Consider the following 20,547-nt stretch of genomic DNA (forward strand, 5'->3'; position numbering starts at 1 on the left):
ACGATCGCTCACATATCTTTCGGCAGCCTGACAGCACGTAACTCGTCAGTTCGCCCGAGGACGAAGAGTAATCCGGCAGCGGCTTGTGCGGAGCGCATTAAACGAGTTCTGCCGCCGCTCCGGCGCCGCCGCTGAATTGCGCGGCTACTGTTCTAATTGGATGGGCGAGGATTACGCTCGCAGCGGTTAGCGTCGACGCGTCGCTAGGCAGCTGTTTTCTGGCTTCGCCGCAGCAGCCCCTGTACTGGGCGCCGCCAGGGCGTTAACGAAGCAAATGAACAAAGCCGCTTGTTCATTTTTGCAAGAAGACGTGTTTTTGGAACTTGTTTTGTAAATGTCAGATGGACATCTTCAATTTTTCAGAAGTTTCAAAATTCTGCTGTCTAGATTCACGCTGAGAATCGTGTGGAACGTTTCGGATACACTGAAGTGACAAAACTCATGGGATAGGGATGTGTTCATATACAGATGGCGGCAGTGCCACGTACACAAGGTACAAAAGGGCAGTGCGTTAGCGGAACTGTCATTTGTGCTCAGGTGATTCATGCGAAAAGATGTCCGACATTGTGGCTGCACGACAAGAATTAACAGACTTAGAACGCGGAATGGTAGTTGGAGCTAGACCCATAGGACATTTCTCTTCGGAAATCGTTAGGGAATTCAAAATCCCGAGATTGACAGTGTCAAGAGAGTGCCGAGAATGTCCGATTTCAGGCGTTACGCCTCACCATGGACAACGCAGTGGCCAACGGCGCTCACTTGACGACCAAGAGTAGAGGCGTTTGCGTAGAGTTGTCATTGCTAACAGACAAGCAACATTGCGTGAAATAATCGCAGAAATCAGTGTGGCACGTACGGCGAACGTATCCCTTAGGACAGTATAGCGAAGGCAGCAGACAGTGGCTGTGGTAACAGCAGAACATCGCCTGCAGCGCATCTCCTGCGCTCGTGACCATGTCGGTTGGGCCCTAGACGACTGGAAAACAGTGGCCTGATCAGATGAGTCCCAATTTCAGTTGATAAGGTCTGATGGAAGATTTCAAGAGTGGCGCAGGCCCCACGTAGCCGCGGTCCCCATTTTGTCAACAAAGCACTGTGCAAGCTGCTGATGGTTCCATAATCATGTGGGCTGTGTTTACAAGAAATGGACAAGGTCCTCTGGATATTCGGCTACTTGGAGCCCATTTTCATTTATGGACGTCATGTTCCCTAACAACGATGGTCTACTATCCATGACAATGCGCCATGTCGCAGGAACACTATTGTACGTGACTGGTTTTAAGAACATTCTGGACAAGTCGAACGTCTGGTTTGGCCACCGAGATCGCCCGACACGAATCACATAGAACATTTGTAGGATATACTCAAGAGGTCAGTTCGAGCACAAAATCGTGCACCGGCAATACTTTCGCAATTTCGGACGGCTATAGAGGCAGCGACGATCAGTATTTCTGCAAGGGACTTCCAAGGACTTGTTGAGTGCATGGCACTTAGAGTTGCTCCACTACGCCTGACAAAAGCGTTGTTGTTGCTGTGGTCTTCAGTCCTGAGACTGGTTTAATGCAGCTCTCCATGCTACTCTATCCTGTGCAAGCTTCTTCATCTCCCAGTACCTACTGCAACCTACATCCTTCTGAATCTGCTTGGTGTATTCATCTCTTGGTCTCCCTCTACGATTTTTACCCTCCACGCTGCCCTCCAATACTAAATTGGTGATCCCTTGATGCCTCAGAACATGTCCTACCAACCGATCCCTTCTTCTAGTCAAGTTGTGCCACGTACTTCTCTTCTCCCCAATTCTATTCAATACCTCCTCATTAGTTATGTGATCTACCCATCTAATCTTCAGCATTCTTCTGTAGCACCACATTTCGAAAGCTTCTCCTCTTGAGTAAACTAATTATCGTCCATGTTTCACTTCCATACATGGCTACACTCCATACAAATACTTTCAGAAACGACTTCCTGTCACTTAACTCTATACTCGATGTTAACAAATTTCTCTTCTTCAGAAACGCTTTCCTTGCCATTGCCAGTCTACATTTTATATCCTCTCTACTTCGACCATCATCAGTTATTTTGCTCCACAAATAGCAAAACTCATCTACTACTTTAAGTGTCTCATTTCCTAATCTAATACCCTCAGCATCACCCGACTTAATTCGACTACATTCCATTATCCTCGTTTTGCTTTTGTTGATGTTCATCTTATATCCTCGCTTCAAGACACTATCCATTCCGTTCAACTGCTCTTCCAAGCCCTTTGCTGCCTCTGACAGAATTACAATGTCATCGGCGAACTTCAAAGTTTTAATTTCTTCTCCATGGATTTTAATTCCTACTAGGAATTTTTCTTTTGTTTCCTTCACTGCTTGCTCAATATACAGATTGAATAACATCGGGGAGAGGCTACAACCCTGTCTCACTCCCTTCCCAACCAATGCTTCCCTTTCATGTATCCCACACGATATTACGAGGTATCCCATGACTTTTGTCACCTCAGAGTATGTTGGCCATAGAAAAGCTGAAAGTTCAATGAACTGTGAATTTTTCGACCATAGCCGCTGAGCTATTATGGTTTTCCCTTTTAATTATAAACAAACTTGTTACGATGCTCGTTTTGGCCAAAAAAATGGCTCTGAGCACTATGGGACATAACTGCTGAGGTCATCAGTCCCCTAGAACTTAGAACTAATTAAACCTAACTAACCTAAGGACATCACACACATCCATGCCCGAGGCAGGATTCGAACCTGCGACAGTCGCGGTCGCGCGGTTCCAGACTGTAGCACTAGAACCGCTCGGCCACTCCAGCCGGCCGTTTTGGCCAAGTAATCTTTCAATCACCATCAATGGCAAGGAAAGAAATTTAACATTTGCTGTTTCTAATGTTACTTAAAATCCGTCTTGATTGCAAAAAAATTTTTATTATTCATATGACCGGTTTCGGTTCATTCAGAACCATCTTCAGATCTGAAGATGGTTCTGAATGAACCGAAACCGGTCATATGAATAATAAAAATTTTTTTGCAATCAAGACGGATTTTAAGTAACATTATAAAATCACTGATTGCTGTTGTCCCATAAGACATTATGTCTGTTTTTTCAAAATTTGCTGTTTCGTCCAGGAGGAGGATATTAGAGACGGAACGCCTTGTCGTATTGGACTAGGATGGGTTAGGTAATATCATGATATTCTACGTAAGAGATTTAGGAAAAGCATGTAAAACCTAAATCCGGAGGTGAAGTGGGGACATTTATCCAGTTCCCCGAAAATTAGGCTTAAGCATTGCGCCACATCGGACGGTCGGTTAGTGAATGTCGTCACTCCTTGGAAACTATGAGTAACGAGCTGACATGCACGGCGACAGACTGAAAAAAAGTATTTTATGCTAGTAAAGTGTTGTAATTATAGTGCGCTCGCAATCAACTTTTAAGAAAGTGCAACTTATTGTGACTACCAAACTCAGGGTTTCTCTGAGGAATATTATCGCAAATAATTCATTCTGATCCTAGGTATAATTGCATTGCCAAATGAACAAATATCACAACAAATGGCCGATGCATGAATTTTCAGCGGAGATTAAGTGGAAAGATTACAGTCTCTAGGCGGATCAGAATAACAAAAGTTACTACTACGATAACAACAACCAACCAGAGAACATACCTGACCGCCTCTGTTGCTGTACTCGCTGTTGCCAGTTGCTCTGTGGACGACAATTATGGCCCCTAACATAGCTGTTGCGATTAGTTTTCATCGTACTATCTATTCTTTTCTGATTTTTCGTATAAGACGCAAAATTATGTCCGCAGCTAATACCTAACGTGAGCAGCACAATCACAAGGCTATTTGAACCTGCAAGGAGAACTCAGTGCTACATGTTAACAGAAAACATACGAAGGAACTGAGTACTGAATTTCGCAGCCGTTTCGGCTTTTTCCATACTGGCTGTGCGGATAACAATGAACAATCGACATCGCTCTTTTCCCTGTCTAACTGTTGATTTTGTTTGGTATTATGATGCACGTGTAATATCCTATCAACGTCTTTTTAACGACAGACCGAATTAAAGCTCTGTTGGGAGAGAATATTAATTTGGCGAAACAGAAGATGCAGGATTCGTCTGTACTAACTATGCGAATCTACTGAAAATCTAGATCAGGGTCATACAGGTAGGTGGAAACTATTTCTCTCGAATACGAGTCCAAAGTCTTAACCACTTCCCTAGCTGCACATCTGCTAATCGGTAGGCAAGGAAAGAAGCGGAATTTGTCGTAGAGAGAAGACTTAATGCACAGCAGATACGTTGCAAAATCTAGGCCATCTTTGTGTGGCGGAAATACGCCTCGGGAGCGTTTGGAACGTAAGGAACGATTGAAGGATTTGAGTTTTCCTCATTTAGTGGTGACTGTTGTGAATGCTCGCAACTCGAAACAGTTAAGATCGCCCATGATTGTCAGTGACATGTAGACTATAACAGCAGGCTTGCTACAGCCCGTGTCTCCTTGGTGTTCTCCATTCCCGCCACAAATAGGTAGACCACAATTTATGGATATACCAGGAAATTCGACAGGCAGCTACTGGTGTCCTTACTGCTGTAGTGTGTCAGCATTCTGTGCGAACCGCATTTCCGAGTTGCACTGAAACTACTGCGCACAGTTTTACCTTCCCGTCACCAGCGTATTACTTTATGAAGCACATAAAACGTCTTTACAAGAATTTCTTTATGTTATCTTCTTTATACACCCAGCACAAGTGCAGCTTGATAGAGTAAAAACCTATAAATGCCATCATGTTGTAGCAACAGTTTTTATTAAAGTATCTTTTATTTAGTTGCTCGTTTTTTCAAGATTTCCTAATGTTGAGGAACGTTTCTCGTTGCATCAGATTATTTCATTAATATCCATATCGTTTTTGGTTTATAGCTTGATATCTTGTTCTCAGTTTCAGTAGTTATTGGTATAACTGTTTCGATGTGAATGCACAATTTTTTTCTGAACACCAAACTTTCCCCTAACATCTGTACTTTCAGCTATACCGTCAGGTAAAGTACACTTCATTGGAACTTATCACCAGGGTGGCATTTTGATTTTAGAATGGATAGTTCCGACGATATGACGACGTAACGCTACACATGTTGCTCCGTGTTTTCTAACATGGCTATTTTACTTAATTTGAGTGTTATGCGAAGTTAACAACACGAATACGTTTAATTTTAATTTTGATAGGCAAAGACAGTAGCAAATACGCTCCCTTTACTTGTAATAATATGGAGCCTCATAGCTATACATAACTTTCCTTATATGTGACTTCATCTCTAATGTGAAAATAAGGTAATGTTCGAAGGTTTCCGTTTGCATTTGGAATAGAGGATAGGATATGTTTAATTTTCGCACTTGTATTACCTATTACAAAATTAAGTATACTACGCTTAACTAACAAAACGAGCGTTTTCTTTTAGCTCAAGGTCCGGATCGTCTATATCCACCCCAAATATACGGATGATAGAGCTCATGTCTGAAATAACAAACTTCACAAATGAAAACCGTCACATATGTATTTTTCTTTCCCTCCTAAATTAACACTAGAATGGGATATTTTTCCGTTTAACGTACCACTTATTTTCTTCGTATTTATTAAATTCAAGTAGTACTTTTCGATCTATTCTCTCATTTATAATGTTATCAAGGAATTATGTCCCTTGTTACATTGGCACTTTTTTTGTAATGGTGGACGAATTAACTTCAGTTAGCTGAAGAATGAACGTCATTGACGATGACATTTAGTAGAAATTTCTGACAAATGAAACAAAAACAGTTGTACACGCTTTCGTTATGAACTTGGTTTAGCTGGTAATGGTACCAGGTACTTGGTGGCAAAAATAAATCGTAATGGAGATAAACGAGATCCTGTTGGAAAAAAAAACTCTCTTAAAAATACTCGACTAATATGATTAAAAAAATAAAGACCGCAAAGAATAAGATATGATGATTTTTCAGGGGATCGTATAACCGTACATGAAAAATCTATGAAACTAGAGCACCTGTAGCCTTCTTGAGGAATAATACGTGTGTCACATGATATACGATTCCTCGCAGGAATAAATACTGGAAAAATTTTTTCCCCTTATCGAGAGTTGGTTTCATCTAATAAACGTCTGCTGGGTCGTGTGAACTACTCATCTTGTTTTATGTACTAGCGAAGTGATTTGGTATGAATAAATGAAAGAAGGGGATATGAGCCCTATAGACCACCGTACGTCTAAAGAACGGCTGAGTGACGTATTGATGCAATAATGTGTTTGCAGACAGGGCTTATATGGCAATATAGAGTCGTGTGAAGCAGAAAATACTCACAGAAAATGTGTGTATCTGTTGTATTATGTAAGTGTACGCGAGAGCGTGTTGTACAGTGTTGCAGCCAAGAGAACCTCCACTTATTGTGAGAACCCTGGTGTGGTGGAGCGGCGTGGAGGCGCGGCAGCGCGCTGCCCGACTCACCCTGGCGGCGATGGACGTGGTGGGCTTCTCGAGCAGGTCCCACAGGAACTTCTGGTACTGCGCGCACTTGCCCTCACCGAACTCCTCCTCCTCGCGCTGCCGCAGCGACTCGGCCTCCTTCCGCATCTCCTCGTGCACGTGCTCCTTCCGCTGGTGGTACTTGTGCTGGCAGCACGACTCGAGGTACAGCTCGTCGACGCCCCAGTACTCGAGGTCGTCGCTGAACGCCAGGACGCACATCTCGTCGACGAGGTGCAGCTTCCCCGTGCGGTAGAAGTTGAGGATGGAGCTGAAGGACTTGGGGTGGCGGTCGAAGAAGTACTCGTTGTCGACGAGCGAGTAGTCGTCGCAGAGCTCGGAGATGGCCTCGTGCGTGTTGCAGTCGCGCAGGCGGCCGAGGCGCGTGTGCGGCAGGCGCTCCAGCGTCCGCCACAGCACCTCGTGCTTCACGCCGCCCACGTTGATGCACACCCTCCGGTTCAGCGCCTTCGACCTGCGGGCACCGACTGACACTTATACGGCACGTACGCCCCTCTTACTAAATGTACCTGCTTCGAGGCACTCGTAAACATCATTAAGAAGAACAGAAATTATAGGGCAGGACAAATTCAATAGCTTCCGTAATCGTGTGACAATGAAAACAGCAAAAACTGGCGTTCTCTTTCGCCTTCTTTCGTTACAGTTCAGCGAAGAGTCGCATTAAGATCCCTAACTTAGTTTTCAGTTTTTTAAATCGGACTTCTGCTTGATTTGATGTGGACCACCATGAATTCCTCTGTTGTGCCAACCTCTTTACCTCAGGGTCAAGTATTTGTTGGATATATTCCAACCTGTCTACCCCTTCGGTTTCGATTCTCAACAGCTCCCCTCAAGTACCGTGGACGTTATTCCCTGGTGTACTCATGTGTTAAAACAAGTAAGGACGCAAGGAGAGAACTAGATTAACTGCATCAAGGCCATTCTAGGGATCCCGACATCGTCGCGTCATTGCCGTGTGAAGGCTACCCTCTAACCGCATCTCGGCTTCCCCCCCCCCTCCCCTCCCACCCGCACCCGTCGACGTCGTAATGCTGTCTCCCAATGGCGCCCAAGTCCTGCCAAGAGACTTTAAGTCGATCATGAGGGTGCACAATTATCTGTACTTCGAGGATGAAGGGGCCCACACTACTTTCGCTCAATATTCTCACCATTTTACCCAGTTCTCGGAATTTTTTGTAAGAAATCATAATTTTTGTTCAAAAGTGTCCGAACGATCTGACGACGTCACACATGCTACACACATACATCATATCGGTGTGACGTCGGTGACTCACATCTGACATACATCTGGGTAGTGTCATGTTAACGTTCATACTTAATTTAGTGCCCAGAAGTACCTATTTATATATAAATGATGCGGAGTTGTTCTTCATGCGAGGCCTATGCTCTGTAGTGAGAGGATAAGTCGCTGCAGGCAGAAGCAGCGTAAGAAAACTGTGGGTCAAGATACTTTGACAGCGTAAAACTAATCACGTAGTGGCGTAGTCTGCAAAATGTTAGTCGAGTGGCACCAGATACAGAAATTGGTAGGACTTGGTCAACAACAGGCAAATTAGTACAAGAAATTGCAAATTGATAGGACGTCAAATCTGCAAAGGCACTGGACATAGGTTGCAGTAAGATACCTCGACACTATTAAAAAATAAAGACGTCATAGCATAGTCTCTAAAAAGTGATAGCTGAGTGGCGCCAAATCTGGAAATTGGTAAAATCGGCAATTTGTTACATCAATTCCTGTGAAACTTTAAGACCTGTTGTACTATGTGTTACCAAGCGTAACAAATGGCTCTGAGCACTATGGGACTTAACTTCTGAGGTCATCAGTCCCCTAGAACTTAGAACTACTTAAACCTAACTAACCTAAGGACATCACACACACCCATTCCCAAGGCAGGATTCGAACCTGCGACCGTAACGGTCGCGCGGTTCCGGACTGTAGCGCATAGAACCGCTTGGCCACCCCGGCCGGCTCAAGCATAACAGTTACATTGTGCCACTGGCGTCCATATGTGAGCAGGACATACTTATCTATGTCTGTAAAACTCGAACCTATCGAGTCCGTAGAGGCTGTGTTTACGTATGGTATCCCGACGTATGTCTTCACAACTGTTGGGAATGTTGCAATATAGGGTGAATTTAAAGGCTTATTGATGACAGATTTTTACAAAATACTGTGCTATAACGCAATGATTGTAAATAAATGTACCGGTATATATGTAAATAAATTTATAAATGTAAATAAAGACAAAAAATGTAGTTATTTCCCCCATGTACCATTCACACCACGTATACACACATACAACATATATACACCGCTCGTACATACACTGCGGTAAGTTACTTGATCAGTATAAAGATAATGACGCTATAACATAGTCTACAAGTGTTAGTCGAATGGTGTCAAATCTATAAACTATTCAGAGTGGCTGTAGAGCTGGTAAACTGGTAGGACACCAGATATGCAAACTGGTAAAGAAAACTCATAGGATTCATCAAAACACAGGAGTGCCAGTCAACACAACTGAGCACTTTATGCGGATGGGTGTGTGTGTATGTGCGTCTGTGTCTGTGTGCGTGTGCGTGCATGTGTGTATCTGCTTACTGGGTAACGTCCATCAATTTTTACAGCAAAAAATGTGTGCAACGTAAGCAATTAGCTGCCTGAGATTAAGTGTAGATCTTCGCCCAAACAGTACATGAATAAGAGCAAATGACAACGTGACAACGTAGCCTGTAGTCAAAAGTAACCAAACAATCTGAATTATTTATAAATCATGGGCTAACACTCTCAGTCAGTAGCTGTAGGTCTTCACTGCTCTTAGGCAATTTGATCTCCACTTTAGGTCTATGCTCTGTGATGATGATTAAATTATGGATATTTGATTAAGATATTCACTCTAGGTATACACCAAAAATGACATTAGCATGTCGACATGTCGCCCTTTTTGAGTGTGACCAGCCATGAAATGTGGTTGAATTGACCAAAATGCAAGCGTAAAAGAAGAATTGGTAGAATTACATGCCTGACGTTAAGGTAAATCTCTTTGGCGTAATTGCATGACTGCCTTTAACACGAAAAGGGAACTGCCTCCAGCACAAAGAAAGATAGTTTTACTAACAACCAAAGAGTCGATGCATTGTTTATGAGCATTAAGATATAACCACCACTCAAGTTTTACAGAATTGCACACACACACAATATATATATATATATATATATATATATATATATATATATATATATATATATATATATATATATCAGAAAGTAAGCTCCGATTGATCGCGAAATGGGAACCACAGTGAAAATTAGAAATGTTTTATTTTTAACAGTTAGCTACACCATCCAGCTACTTCTCTACGTAGTTGCCGTTCTGACTAAGACATTTGTCGTAGCGTTGTACCAACTTTCCAATACCCTCATCATAAAAGACAGCCGCCAGTGCTTTCCGCCAATTCTCTACGCTGGCCTACAGCTCGTTTTCTGTGCCAAAATGTTGTATTCATAGCCAGCGGTTCATGTGAGCAGAAATGAAACGCAGGGGGAGTCAATTACGGGCTGTATTGTGGGTAGTCAAACATTTCCAATTGAAAACGATGCAGGAGCATCTTCATTGCCCCTTCAGAATGCGGCTGAGAATATTGCCTTGTAGAAGAAACTGCACGACAGTTATGTAATGTTGGCTGTATAGCTTCAGGCGAAATTTCTCACCAGGTCCTCGTACTTGGCGGGAGACACTATTCTCTAGCCAACTTTACGCGATCACTGTGAGCTCAGAAATGAGAGGAGTGACGTGATGCTATCTAGGGTCATAATAGAGACACTGCCCAACACATCTGTGCAAAGCTTTATCGGATTATCATAGTCGTTTCCATTTCGCGATCAATCGGAGCTTACTTTCTGAACAGCCCTCGTATATATATATATATATATATATATATATATATATATATATATATATATATATATATATATAAAGTTCTACACATTCGAATTCACTTAGCTCCAGCGTAATGCAATGTATTGAGGACATAGTGCAACCCAAGTAACATATCGTTAGAGGTATACTAAACGCCTAGGGAGCTTGCGGCCATGAAAATCCTACAACTAATATTTTAGACGTATGAGTCTTCAAGAAACGTATATCTATGACGTTCAGGTACACGGCCTATTTTGAAGCAAGCATTTGCTATACGAACACGATCAGACCTGCATGTCGGGCCACGGGCCATAAATAAATGTTAGGATCGACACTCTACGGGAATTCTAAGCATGATAGGAGAGAGAGAGAGAGAGAGAGAGAGAGAGAGAGAGAGAGAGAGAGAGAAATCTTCTGGTGGTAACAAGGTGTAATCAATATTGTAAATCCTTAACGAAGTTGACGACAGAAATCTTGCATTATGTTATAACAACTTGCTAGCCTAACCCTGAGAAATTAGGATATGCAACTGGTATAGCAGCAGCAGTGTGAGGCGAGCTCTCAAAGCAGCTGGCGGTGGTGCAGTCACTAATGGGTCTTGCCCGTATCAAGTCTCCACCGCCACCCAAACGGAGCCAGTGACGTCCTGCATATAGGACTCGCATTGGCACCCCGCGGCATCTTTTTTGTTTAGTGACGAATAGTTGCTGAGAACGAAGACAGCAATCAGAATTCGTGCTGCTGCAGTCATATTGTGATGTTTCCTGAACTCGGATTTCTGCGATGTCTGACGCTTCTTCTAAAAAAAAAAAAAGTGCATGTACGTCCAGTTTGTGGAAGGGACACAGTTGAAACTCGTTTTTCGCGGTATTGCAGCATCTGGCAGGCAACGAACGCGAGAGGACGTTCCGCCCGCTCGCAACTGCCAAGTAAGTCGCACTAATTGCCAAAGCCAATACTTACCGCGTTTAGTCAGTATTAATTTCGGAATGGGAATGTGGCGATTTCTGCCAAGTATGGTTTGTGTGTGCATAACCGTTAACAATAATAATAATAAACATGTTACACATAATCTTGATTGTATGGCAATATCCAACGACAGACTGATTTCCACTCCCTCCTCTCGGCATTAATGAATGCTCCTTTATTAAAATAAATACGTCAGATACTGATTTGGAAATGACGAGTAGAGAACCATCTATGTCAGCGAAATGAACTGATCGTATGGCAGTGATGGCCGGGAAGCCCCATCTGGGGAAGTACGGCCGCCGAGTTACAAGTCTGATTTCAGGTGAGGTCACATTGGGCGATTTGCGTGTCAGTATTCATGAAAGTCTGATGAGGACAACACAACACACAGTCCACGAACGAAGAAAATCTCCACAACGGGTGGGAATCGAACCCGAGCCTGCTGCATATTAGGCAAACGCGTCAGCCACTCAGCTGAGCAGGCGGACACCCATGTCAGTATCACTGTTTGATAGATGCACGAGCATGTTATGTTTTGCGATTCAGCTGCCGTGAGCTCGTTATTATGCGGAAGCAGCACTGACGAATCGCTTTGCAGCCTTTTGCATATCAGTCAGCTACACCGCTGGCATGTACACGCACTGCTAGCCTCTGTTACGTGCAGCCAGAAATTTCCAGCTCGTATGTTTCGAGAGAGAATACCACAGCACTCGAAATTCAAACGAGGAGTTTCTTAAAAATCGCATTACACTCGTAATAAAACAACTCGAGGTAAGTGGACAAAGGTCAAATCAGCGAGGTTATTTTTCTCCTTATATTCCTACGTATAGAACTAGTAGCTTAGCAAATGAAAGGATACTTACCAGTTTATGCCAGAATAGAATCTTACAGCTAGGTATAGAATGGATCGTATATTTCACCCCGTGAAAGGCTGTTTAAGTGCTATAAACGCTGAAAAACAGTATTTACAAACTACTCCACTCAACTCTGTGAAAATTTATTTCATATGGCGCTATTGGAAAACTGATACTGGAAAAAGAAGAAGCTTTTGCAGATGTGCAGGAAATGTTTACAAATTGCTTTGAACACAGTGTATGGGAAAATCTGGCTGTGACTGGGAAATATAAAATATTTGCATTTACAGTAAATAGCACTGGAGACTGGTCATGTGTCAGAGACCTGGCCGAAATCGAATCGAGAATGTTTACTATTTTATAGGTTATATGGAACATTTTCTTATAAACCTCCGTTCCCACATCAATTAGCTTAAAGAAAGTGGTTACATTGTATCTGAATGTGGCGGTCTGGACATCGTACACTTAGAAACAGAGAAGCCGTTTGCAGAACTGAAAACCAACGGAATGAAATGAAATCATCGGATGGTATTGATGATCGAGATCCCCACTCGAGGAAATTCGGCTGATGAGCTGCAAGACTTTCCAGTTGACGCCACAACAGGCGACTTGCGTTTCGACGATGATGAAATCATGATGAGGACAACACAACACTCAGTCCATTAGCGACAAATCTCCGATCTGGCCGGGAGTAGAACTCGGGCCCACTGCATCTCAGCCAGACTAGCTGACCACTCAGCCAATGGGGCGGACTCCAACGGAATAACTACATTTAGTGGATACTCAGTTGCAAAAGTTGTAAATCTTAAGATCTACACGCAAATTCTGCAAAAGCATATAGTAGAAGAGCTAGTACTTCGCACCGACGAAGATGTGAAGAGTTGCAACAATAGTATCACCTACGAAACAACAGGTAAAATTAAACCCCCCAAACGCTCTCGGCTAGAAGATTTGCGGGAAATAAGGGAAGTAACTGTTAAAGCCATAAAACATATTTTACAGGGAAAAAATAGAAATGTATTACAATTTCAGAATATACTTTCTTTGTATCTGTAAAAGATACTGGATACAAAGAATTAGAAGGTTCCAACGTTGATTTAAATTTGAACTGGATGTTATTAAAACCACACCAGACAAACCTAAGGAAAGGGTTGTTTTCTGTGTGTGAATGTATATGTAGAACTTAATAAAATATCTTTATGAGAATATTTGGTTGTCTTATTCTTTAACCTGCCAAAAAATCCTTAGAAGTTTCCTACTTTTGATTATCAAGCATGTATTTCAGATGGAGTAGTTAGGTGCTTATGTGACCTTGAAAAGCAGTCGAGAGTAGGTAGCCGAAAGCATAGCGACCCTCGTTTCGTATTTATATAACGTCAATAATTATACGCACCGTATGCGGGATTCATCTTCTATGTTGCCTCGCGAAACTACATTTTAAGTCTACTTTTACTGATCTGAGACGGTCTCTGTGGTTCGTCACTGCCACACAGCAATAATAGGAACCAACCATTCGAAAAAAAAAGAAAAAGACTTTCTGGTCAGCCATCAGGGGCAGTAATTGGAGCGGAGGAAGTTTTCACTCCAGATTAAACAGGAAGACATAAGAACCAGATGTCAAGTATGCAGCTACATTATCTCCCTATGTCGATGTTTAGTATCACACAGAGGGCATACAAACAAACTTTAGCCGCATATGTTAACAAATCTCTAACTGCGGATCACAGACGTCACGCTCCAAATTGATTACGTTTTGCTTTGCTGGGTAATCATGTAATATATTTTAGACTTTCAGTTATACAGATACTAAGACAGACTGATGTGTGGTCAAAACCGACACCTTCCGGGCACGTAGGACTGATAATTGGTTATACAAATAAATCAAAGAGCGATACTGATGTGGATGGGTTACTATTCTTTATTCCCAAATCAGCATGTGCCATATTTGACGGTTTTTTTTTTTATTAATGGAACATTTATAATGGTGGGAGGAAGTGGAAAGCGATCCGTCGTTGGCTGCTGCTGAAGAATCAAAACTATATGTAAGATGTTTATTATTGTTGTTATTAGTGTTTAAGCACTCGCAACTATACTTGGCAAAAGTCACCAACTTCCCATGCTAAAATTAGAGCACAGGTATCTTCTGTAATCCTTTACAGTCAGCCTTTATTGCATCGAGTCCAATAGGTGTGAACACATAAACTGGAATACCGTTCTGTAAGCGCAGCCTCTACAGACTTGATAGGTTCTACAGTTACACACTTAGGTACAGTGGGAATACAAGCATTAACGCATTTCTCAATTTGGCCTATATTTACCCTGTTGTGCAAATGCTAAACAAATTCCTACTACACCCCTCTTACATATGGACGCCAATGGCGCAGTGTACCTGTTGCAATTGATAATTTGTAATAAAGGTCTTTAAGTTTCACAGGAGTGGATGTATTTACATATCTGCCAATTCTAGTACATCTGCGATTTTGATTTTCCTACCAAGTTCACCGGTTCCGACTTTAGCAACGCACCAACTTGCCAGTGTTGCCAATTACAAGATTTGGCTCCACTCGACTAAGCATTTTTTACAGACTATGTTATGATGTCGTTATTTTTAGTTATCAACGAGGTGGACATAATTGAGGCCACAATACTTACGGAAGATTGTGAAACTGAAAAGTTGAGAAAATGACATTCCTAAGGGCTAACGGTAATGCAGAATGCGAAAGCTCATGTGAAGTAAGGTGCACTGAATATGCAAATGCATAGCTATCGCTATTCGTACTCGTACGGAAGGAGGTACATTCACTGTGGCCAGAGTGGCCGTCTTTGACGTGTGGCCCAACTGCATACTTAGAACCTCCGGGACTAATCAGTCTCCGAAGTGAAATGTTGAGAAGAAACGAAGAGTGCTCAAAATTGAAAATACATCAACAAGAGAAAAATTGAATAAACTGGCTTTGTCATGAGCCATTCCAAGTCGTATACAATTCTCCTGCCCACGCGTGAAGGTGAAATAACTGACCGGAACTCGATGTGGATGAAGATGAATCTTTTATCTCAGTAATTGGAAAAGGTTAATTTTAGGTTTCATCTCAGAGCGCCTTCCGGTCGTCGGTGGACAAAGACTAAACTACCACGTTCATAGCCAAAATTCTGTAAACAGTGAGCACTTGAAGACCAAGAAGCAGGATTGGAGATCATGTTTCTTTCCCTCATATTCTGAGACGTAAACGTTACCTTCGTCCAGGTTTAATTGGAATTCGACAGTCGAACCATGTGCGCACTATGACTTGAAACTTTTCACTCTACTTCGTCGAAAAAGTCAATATTTTATGTGCAACGGATTAATAACGTATAGTTGGATTAGCCGTCAGCTCGTTTCCTCAAAATGAACTACATTAAGATAAGATATTGATGATAAAGGTATAAAGGGAGTCTATGTCTAGCCCCCCCCCCTCTTTATAGAAAAAATTAATAGAGTGTGAAGCAGTGTAAGATTGATGAGAAGAGAGCGCTCACTTCGAAGATTTACATTAAGTATGAATACAGCTGCAATATTTGCATCAATCCAATTATGTTTTGAAATGTTCGTAGATTATTAATGGAGATCAGAGAATTCTTTACAAAGTATTAGTAAAGTTCATAACCTAAAATAACCATAGTCACAATACATAACCAGACATGACTTAACAGATAGCCGAAATGTGTACTGTTGACCTCTTCCATTTAATATGTAGTGATATGTCTTCTCGACTCGCTCTTGTAGTCGACTGGCTCTACTGCTTCTATTATTAAAGAATGAGCATTATATGTCCATATCTATAACAAGATGATGAAACAGGTGTTAATAGCAATGGTCACTAAATTCTGCTCATATTATTTATGAGGTTATAAGATTTCTTACCGCATAATCATGAAAGGTTCGGGGGGTAACGAAGACATGGACCGTGAGTGCGCACGGCCAAGGAGCTGCGGAGGCGGTGGCAGCGGAGGCGGCATCGGGGGCGGCGGGGGCGGTGGGGGCGATCCGAATGGCCCATACCGCACCTAATGGCACACCAGTATTATGAGCTACACACACACAGAGAGAGAGAGAGAGAGAGAGAGAGAGATAAATCCATTTTTCAGCATAGTAGCTAACTTAGAAAGAGAATCAGAATGCTTATCTTTATTTGGGTGAAGCAAGACGTACAAAAAACCCTTCCATCAAATTTTTAGATTTACTTATTGAAAGGGTTACAGAATTATATAACATTAAAAGCTGAGGATAACCAACTAGAACTCACTGTTAAGAAATTCTTCCAGTCCATATGTGGCATACAGCAAACCAGTGCTTAACAGCATTGGTTATAAACAGTCTTGGTTGCAATTTTAGTAAGCTTACTACCTGAGTCCCCATCTTACTCTGTTACTAGCTCCTGTGAACGCAAACGCGTTATGCACATCTTGGTGCCTCTCGCGTCCATCTAGAAAAGATAACCTGAAGATGCCTAAATAAGGCGAAACGCGTCGTTGAAAAATAAAAAACTAAAATTGCAACAAACACTGTTTATAACCAATCACTTTTAAGAGAAACATTTCAAACTAACAAGAAATATACCCAGAAAAGGACATTTATTAATATCAGATATATTAAAATAATTGAAATAATAAGGCACCTTATTCGGGATAGTGATTCCATGAAGATAATTGTAGCAACATATCATGAGGCAGCCACCAGACGTCCATATCCATCGTCAAATTGTTATCAGCGGATTGAATTGCAGCAATTAAAATAAGCAGTAGAAAGAACGAGGGCTGGGTTGAATTGCTACTTCAATAATATGTTGCGTTTATTGGGGGTAAGGGGGCGGGGTTGAAGATTCATACACACTTTAAGGTGCAGTGCTTGTCATCTCCACTGAATGAAAATGTAGTCGGTAGGGTTGTTGAACTTCGTTATCATACATGTATGACTACGAATGAATGTAAGTTCTTTGCTAATGACCGTAATATCGGTCTGTATGTCATGTTGAAATACTAACCATTAAATCCAGACGAGAATAAAAATGGTGTTTATTTACCTTTCTGCTGAGAGTAAATTATTTTATCTGTATAAAAATAGACTAAAATTAATTACATGTATACAGAAATAACGTCACTACTTGTAAGCTGTGAATATGTTTAACCATTTACTTCATAACCGAAGGGAAGCCGTCAAATTATTGCCAGTTGTTCTGTAACTAAACACGATTTGAAGGTTGGCAAGCTGTAAATATTAAATATTACATAAGAATCACTATAACTCGGAAATGTTTAATTTTCGTTTCATGAGATTTATCCAATATGGCGTGACAAAGTGAACGTCAGTTCCACTGTCTGGAAGACAGGGAGCATGGAGACAGTATGTATAATGTACATGAGTAAGAACGTAATATGTGAACGTAGGGTAACACGACTTTCTCAACACACACACAAAAACAAACAAACAAACAAAAATTAAAAAGAGAGAGAGAGAGAGAGAGAACGCATAGATTCCACGTCCAATCACTGCAATGTTCGACTCTATAGATCGTTGTGCGTAACATCAATAAGAATATAATTTATAGAATATGTGGAGATATACCGTAAAATTTATTTGTATCATCAGTTTAAGATTCGATTAAAATGAGTGACTGTCATGATACAAATTATGAACATTTTTAGTCAAGGCATGGTATGCATTGATAAATTTCTGAATCGTACTTCTTCTCTGTTTCATTCCATTTCTTTTCAACACATACATCACATATCTATATTTGAGCCAGTATGATCGACAGAGAGCGATTCAGTGACATCTCTCTCTCTCTTTCTCTCTCTCTCTCTCTCTCTCTCTCTCTCTCTCTCCCTCTCACACACACACACACACACATACACACACACGCACACAAACACAGACACACACACACAGAACCACAACTTCTAAGGAAACCATGTCGTCTACGTAATAAGCCCTTTTCTCTCTCCATAGCCTGCCTGTGTTTGCGCAGTCTGTATCAGGGACTTTGCTAGCAGTCACTCTGTGGTTAAGAATGTATTTCATTATTATGGGCTCATCGGCATGATAAAATGTTACCACTGAACTAAAGAAATTTGTATCTACAACAGTAATTTAATGGTAAAAAACAATTACATCTGGCTTCATCTGCGCTTTGCCGATACGAGATGTCATTGTTGACTGGTAGGATGGCGCATTTTGAGAACACATGTACTACACGCACCTTAACCAAGTCTTTGGTACGAGTTGGTTGTTCGAGAACAGAACCTAGCATGAGTGAGTCCACGTGACGTAGTCTTATCGCATATTTCATAAACAATTGACCGTACCGAAAGATGACTTTCAACAAGTAATTTGAAGCAAATGGATGAGAATTTTTCTGTTGGTTGAGAATCGAAACGTTTCTACCCATCGAGTAGTTACATCTTATTCAGCTTGAACGATAGTACTTTTTCAGTGCCATTATTTACTTCTTCAAAATAGTAATATGGTTTAGGAGGAGCGTGGAGAAGCCTATAGGAGGTGTACACAGGTATCGCAGCCGGCCGGAGTAGCCGAGCGGTTCTAGGCGCTTCAGTTTGGAACCGCGCGACCGCTACGGTAGCAGGTTCGAATCCTGCCTCGGGCATGGATGTGTGTGATGTCCTTAGGTTAGTTAGGTTTAAGAAGTTCTAAGTTCTAGGGGACTGATGACCTCAGATATTAAGTCCCATAGTGCTCAGAGCTACAGGTATCGCAAATGATGACGCAACTCCCTCAAAGAGCAAACATTTGGGGTCAAATTCTGGTCCAGTGAAACTTTGAACTCGTATCACACAGTCAGTCATTAGAGAAGTCCACTCATAAAGTCGTTATCAATTTGTGAAGTAAAACATGGAGGTTAAGAGTGGCAGTACAGAAATATGGAATATTACATAACATTGACAAAATTATCTCGAGAAAAAACCTGAAATATTTAGCTCTGGTCAGGAATATGTAACGGAACTGTCGGACAAGTTTAGTAGAATAGTTGACCAAACGCTAACTAGATATGTAGGTAGCACAAGAGTTCATGATGTCAGGGACCATCCATGGGTTGTTAGTAGCACCAAAGTTATTCTCACTGGACTACAAAGAAACTGAAAATTAAGGATAGCAAAGGAAAAGCTGACATCAATAAAATGTTCTAGGGTTTCCAGCCGCTTCAAACAATTAAAATGGCACGAGCTTTCGGCCAAGCATGCCTTGGTTATTGTCAAGTGGTATGACTGCCGATGGGCTACTGGCACGCTTTTACGTACACTATACGCCGCATGTGACGTCACTGGTGCTCATGGCATCGCCATATATGTGCATATGTAGACGAGGTTTTCGATGCGCCCGCTTCAATCTCGCGATCAGTGCATCCTAAGCCGCTTGGCTGGAGGCCGCCGTCTCTGTTAATGATGTTATCAGTGATTTTTATTTCGATGATACTTTGATTACAAAGTTCCAGAACCCCTTAGCGCGAGCCACGACAGAATTTTCGTCATATTTGATCCGTTGAGCATGCTTCGCTAAAGCGAATTTTTCGGAGTAGCATAGGCGATAAAACTTCTGATGCTCCTTCCTGCTTTGCTCTACAGTACGCACAGTTTGTCCGACGTAAGATTGGACACTCTAGCAAGTTATCTTGAAGATCCAAGGTGTTCTGAGATCTGTGGCATCTTTAACAATTCTCGAATGTTTATTAGAGGCCTAAAGATCGATTTGATTTTGTGTCTTTTCAATAAATGGCCTGTCCTGTCCGACAGCGCAAAATAAACAAACTTATTTACCTACTCGTCGTCGGTGGTGTTATTGTGATGCTTGTTTGAGTTGTTCGATCCGAAAGAGCTCGTCTAGGTGGTTCAGCTCGTGAGGCATGTTAACAACGTCTCATAAAGTTCTTGTATGATGTGCCAACGTCTGTGCAACATTGCGCTTCTGTGCAGCGTGATGATGGATTTTAAATTTTAGTCTTGAGAAAACTCTAAGGATTGAAAACAAAGAAATTCGGCGAATGAGGCGCCCTTTTGTAGAAGGTTTTGTGGTTGGCCGTTGGGAGACGAACGAAACATCTGACAGATGTCGATCCGCATGTACATCCACACGTTGGAATGCTATTATGCTAAGGAGACCGACTTGTTCAAAATAAACTGCTTTTCTTTGTCCTTCACAGTTAGTTGTGTAATTCATAGTAATTCCTTCTAGCAACCTGTCATCTTGTTCGTTAATGACCATTATATACTCT

At 41.8% G+C, this 20,547-nt stretch overlaps 1 protein-coding gene across 1 annotated transcript in view; it reads right to left on the reverse strand.

Moving 5' to 3' along the window:
- The window catches only part of LOC126176430 (potassium voltage-gated channel protein Shab), a 478,681-nt gene that overhangs the window by 437,241 nt on the left and 20,893 nt on the right, over nucleotides 1-20,547 (reverse strand). Inside the window, exons 2-3 of the mRNA XM_049923587.1 lie at nucleotides 16,185-16,327; nucleotides 6,502-6,994 (exon numbers count right to left, since the gene is read on the reverse strand). Of these exons, the coding sequence (XP_049779544.1) occupies nucleotides 6,502-6,994; nucleotides 16,185-16,279 (588 nt within the window). The 5' untranslated portion in view covers nucleotides 16,280-16,327. The remainder of the gene's footprint in view (nucleotides 1-6,501; nucleotides 6,995-16,184; nucleotides 16,328-20,547) is intronic.

The sequence above is a fragment of the Schistocerca cancellata genome, chromosome 3 (genome assembly GCF_023864275.1).
Source record: "Schistocerca cancellata isolate TAMUIC-IGC-003103 chromosome 3, iqSchCanc2.1, whole genome shotgun sequence".
In the NCBI taxonomy this organism is placed as follows: domain Eukaryota; kingdom Metazoa; phylum Arthropoda; class Insecta; order Orthoptera; family Acrididae; genus Schistocerca; species Schistocerca cancellata.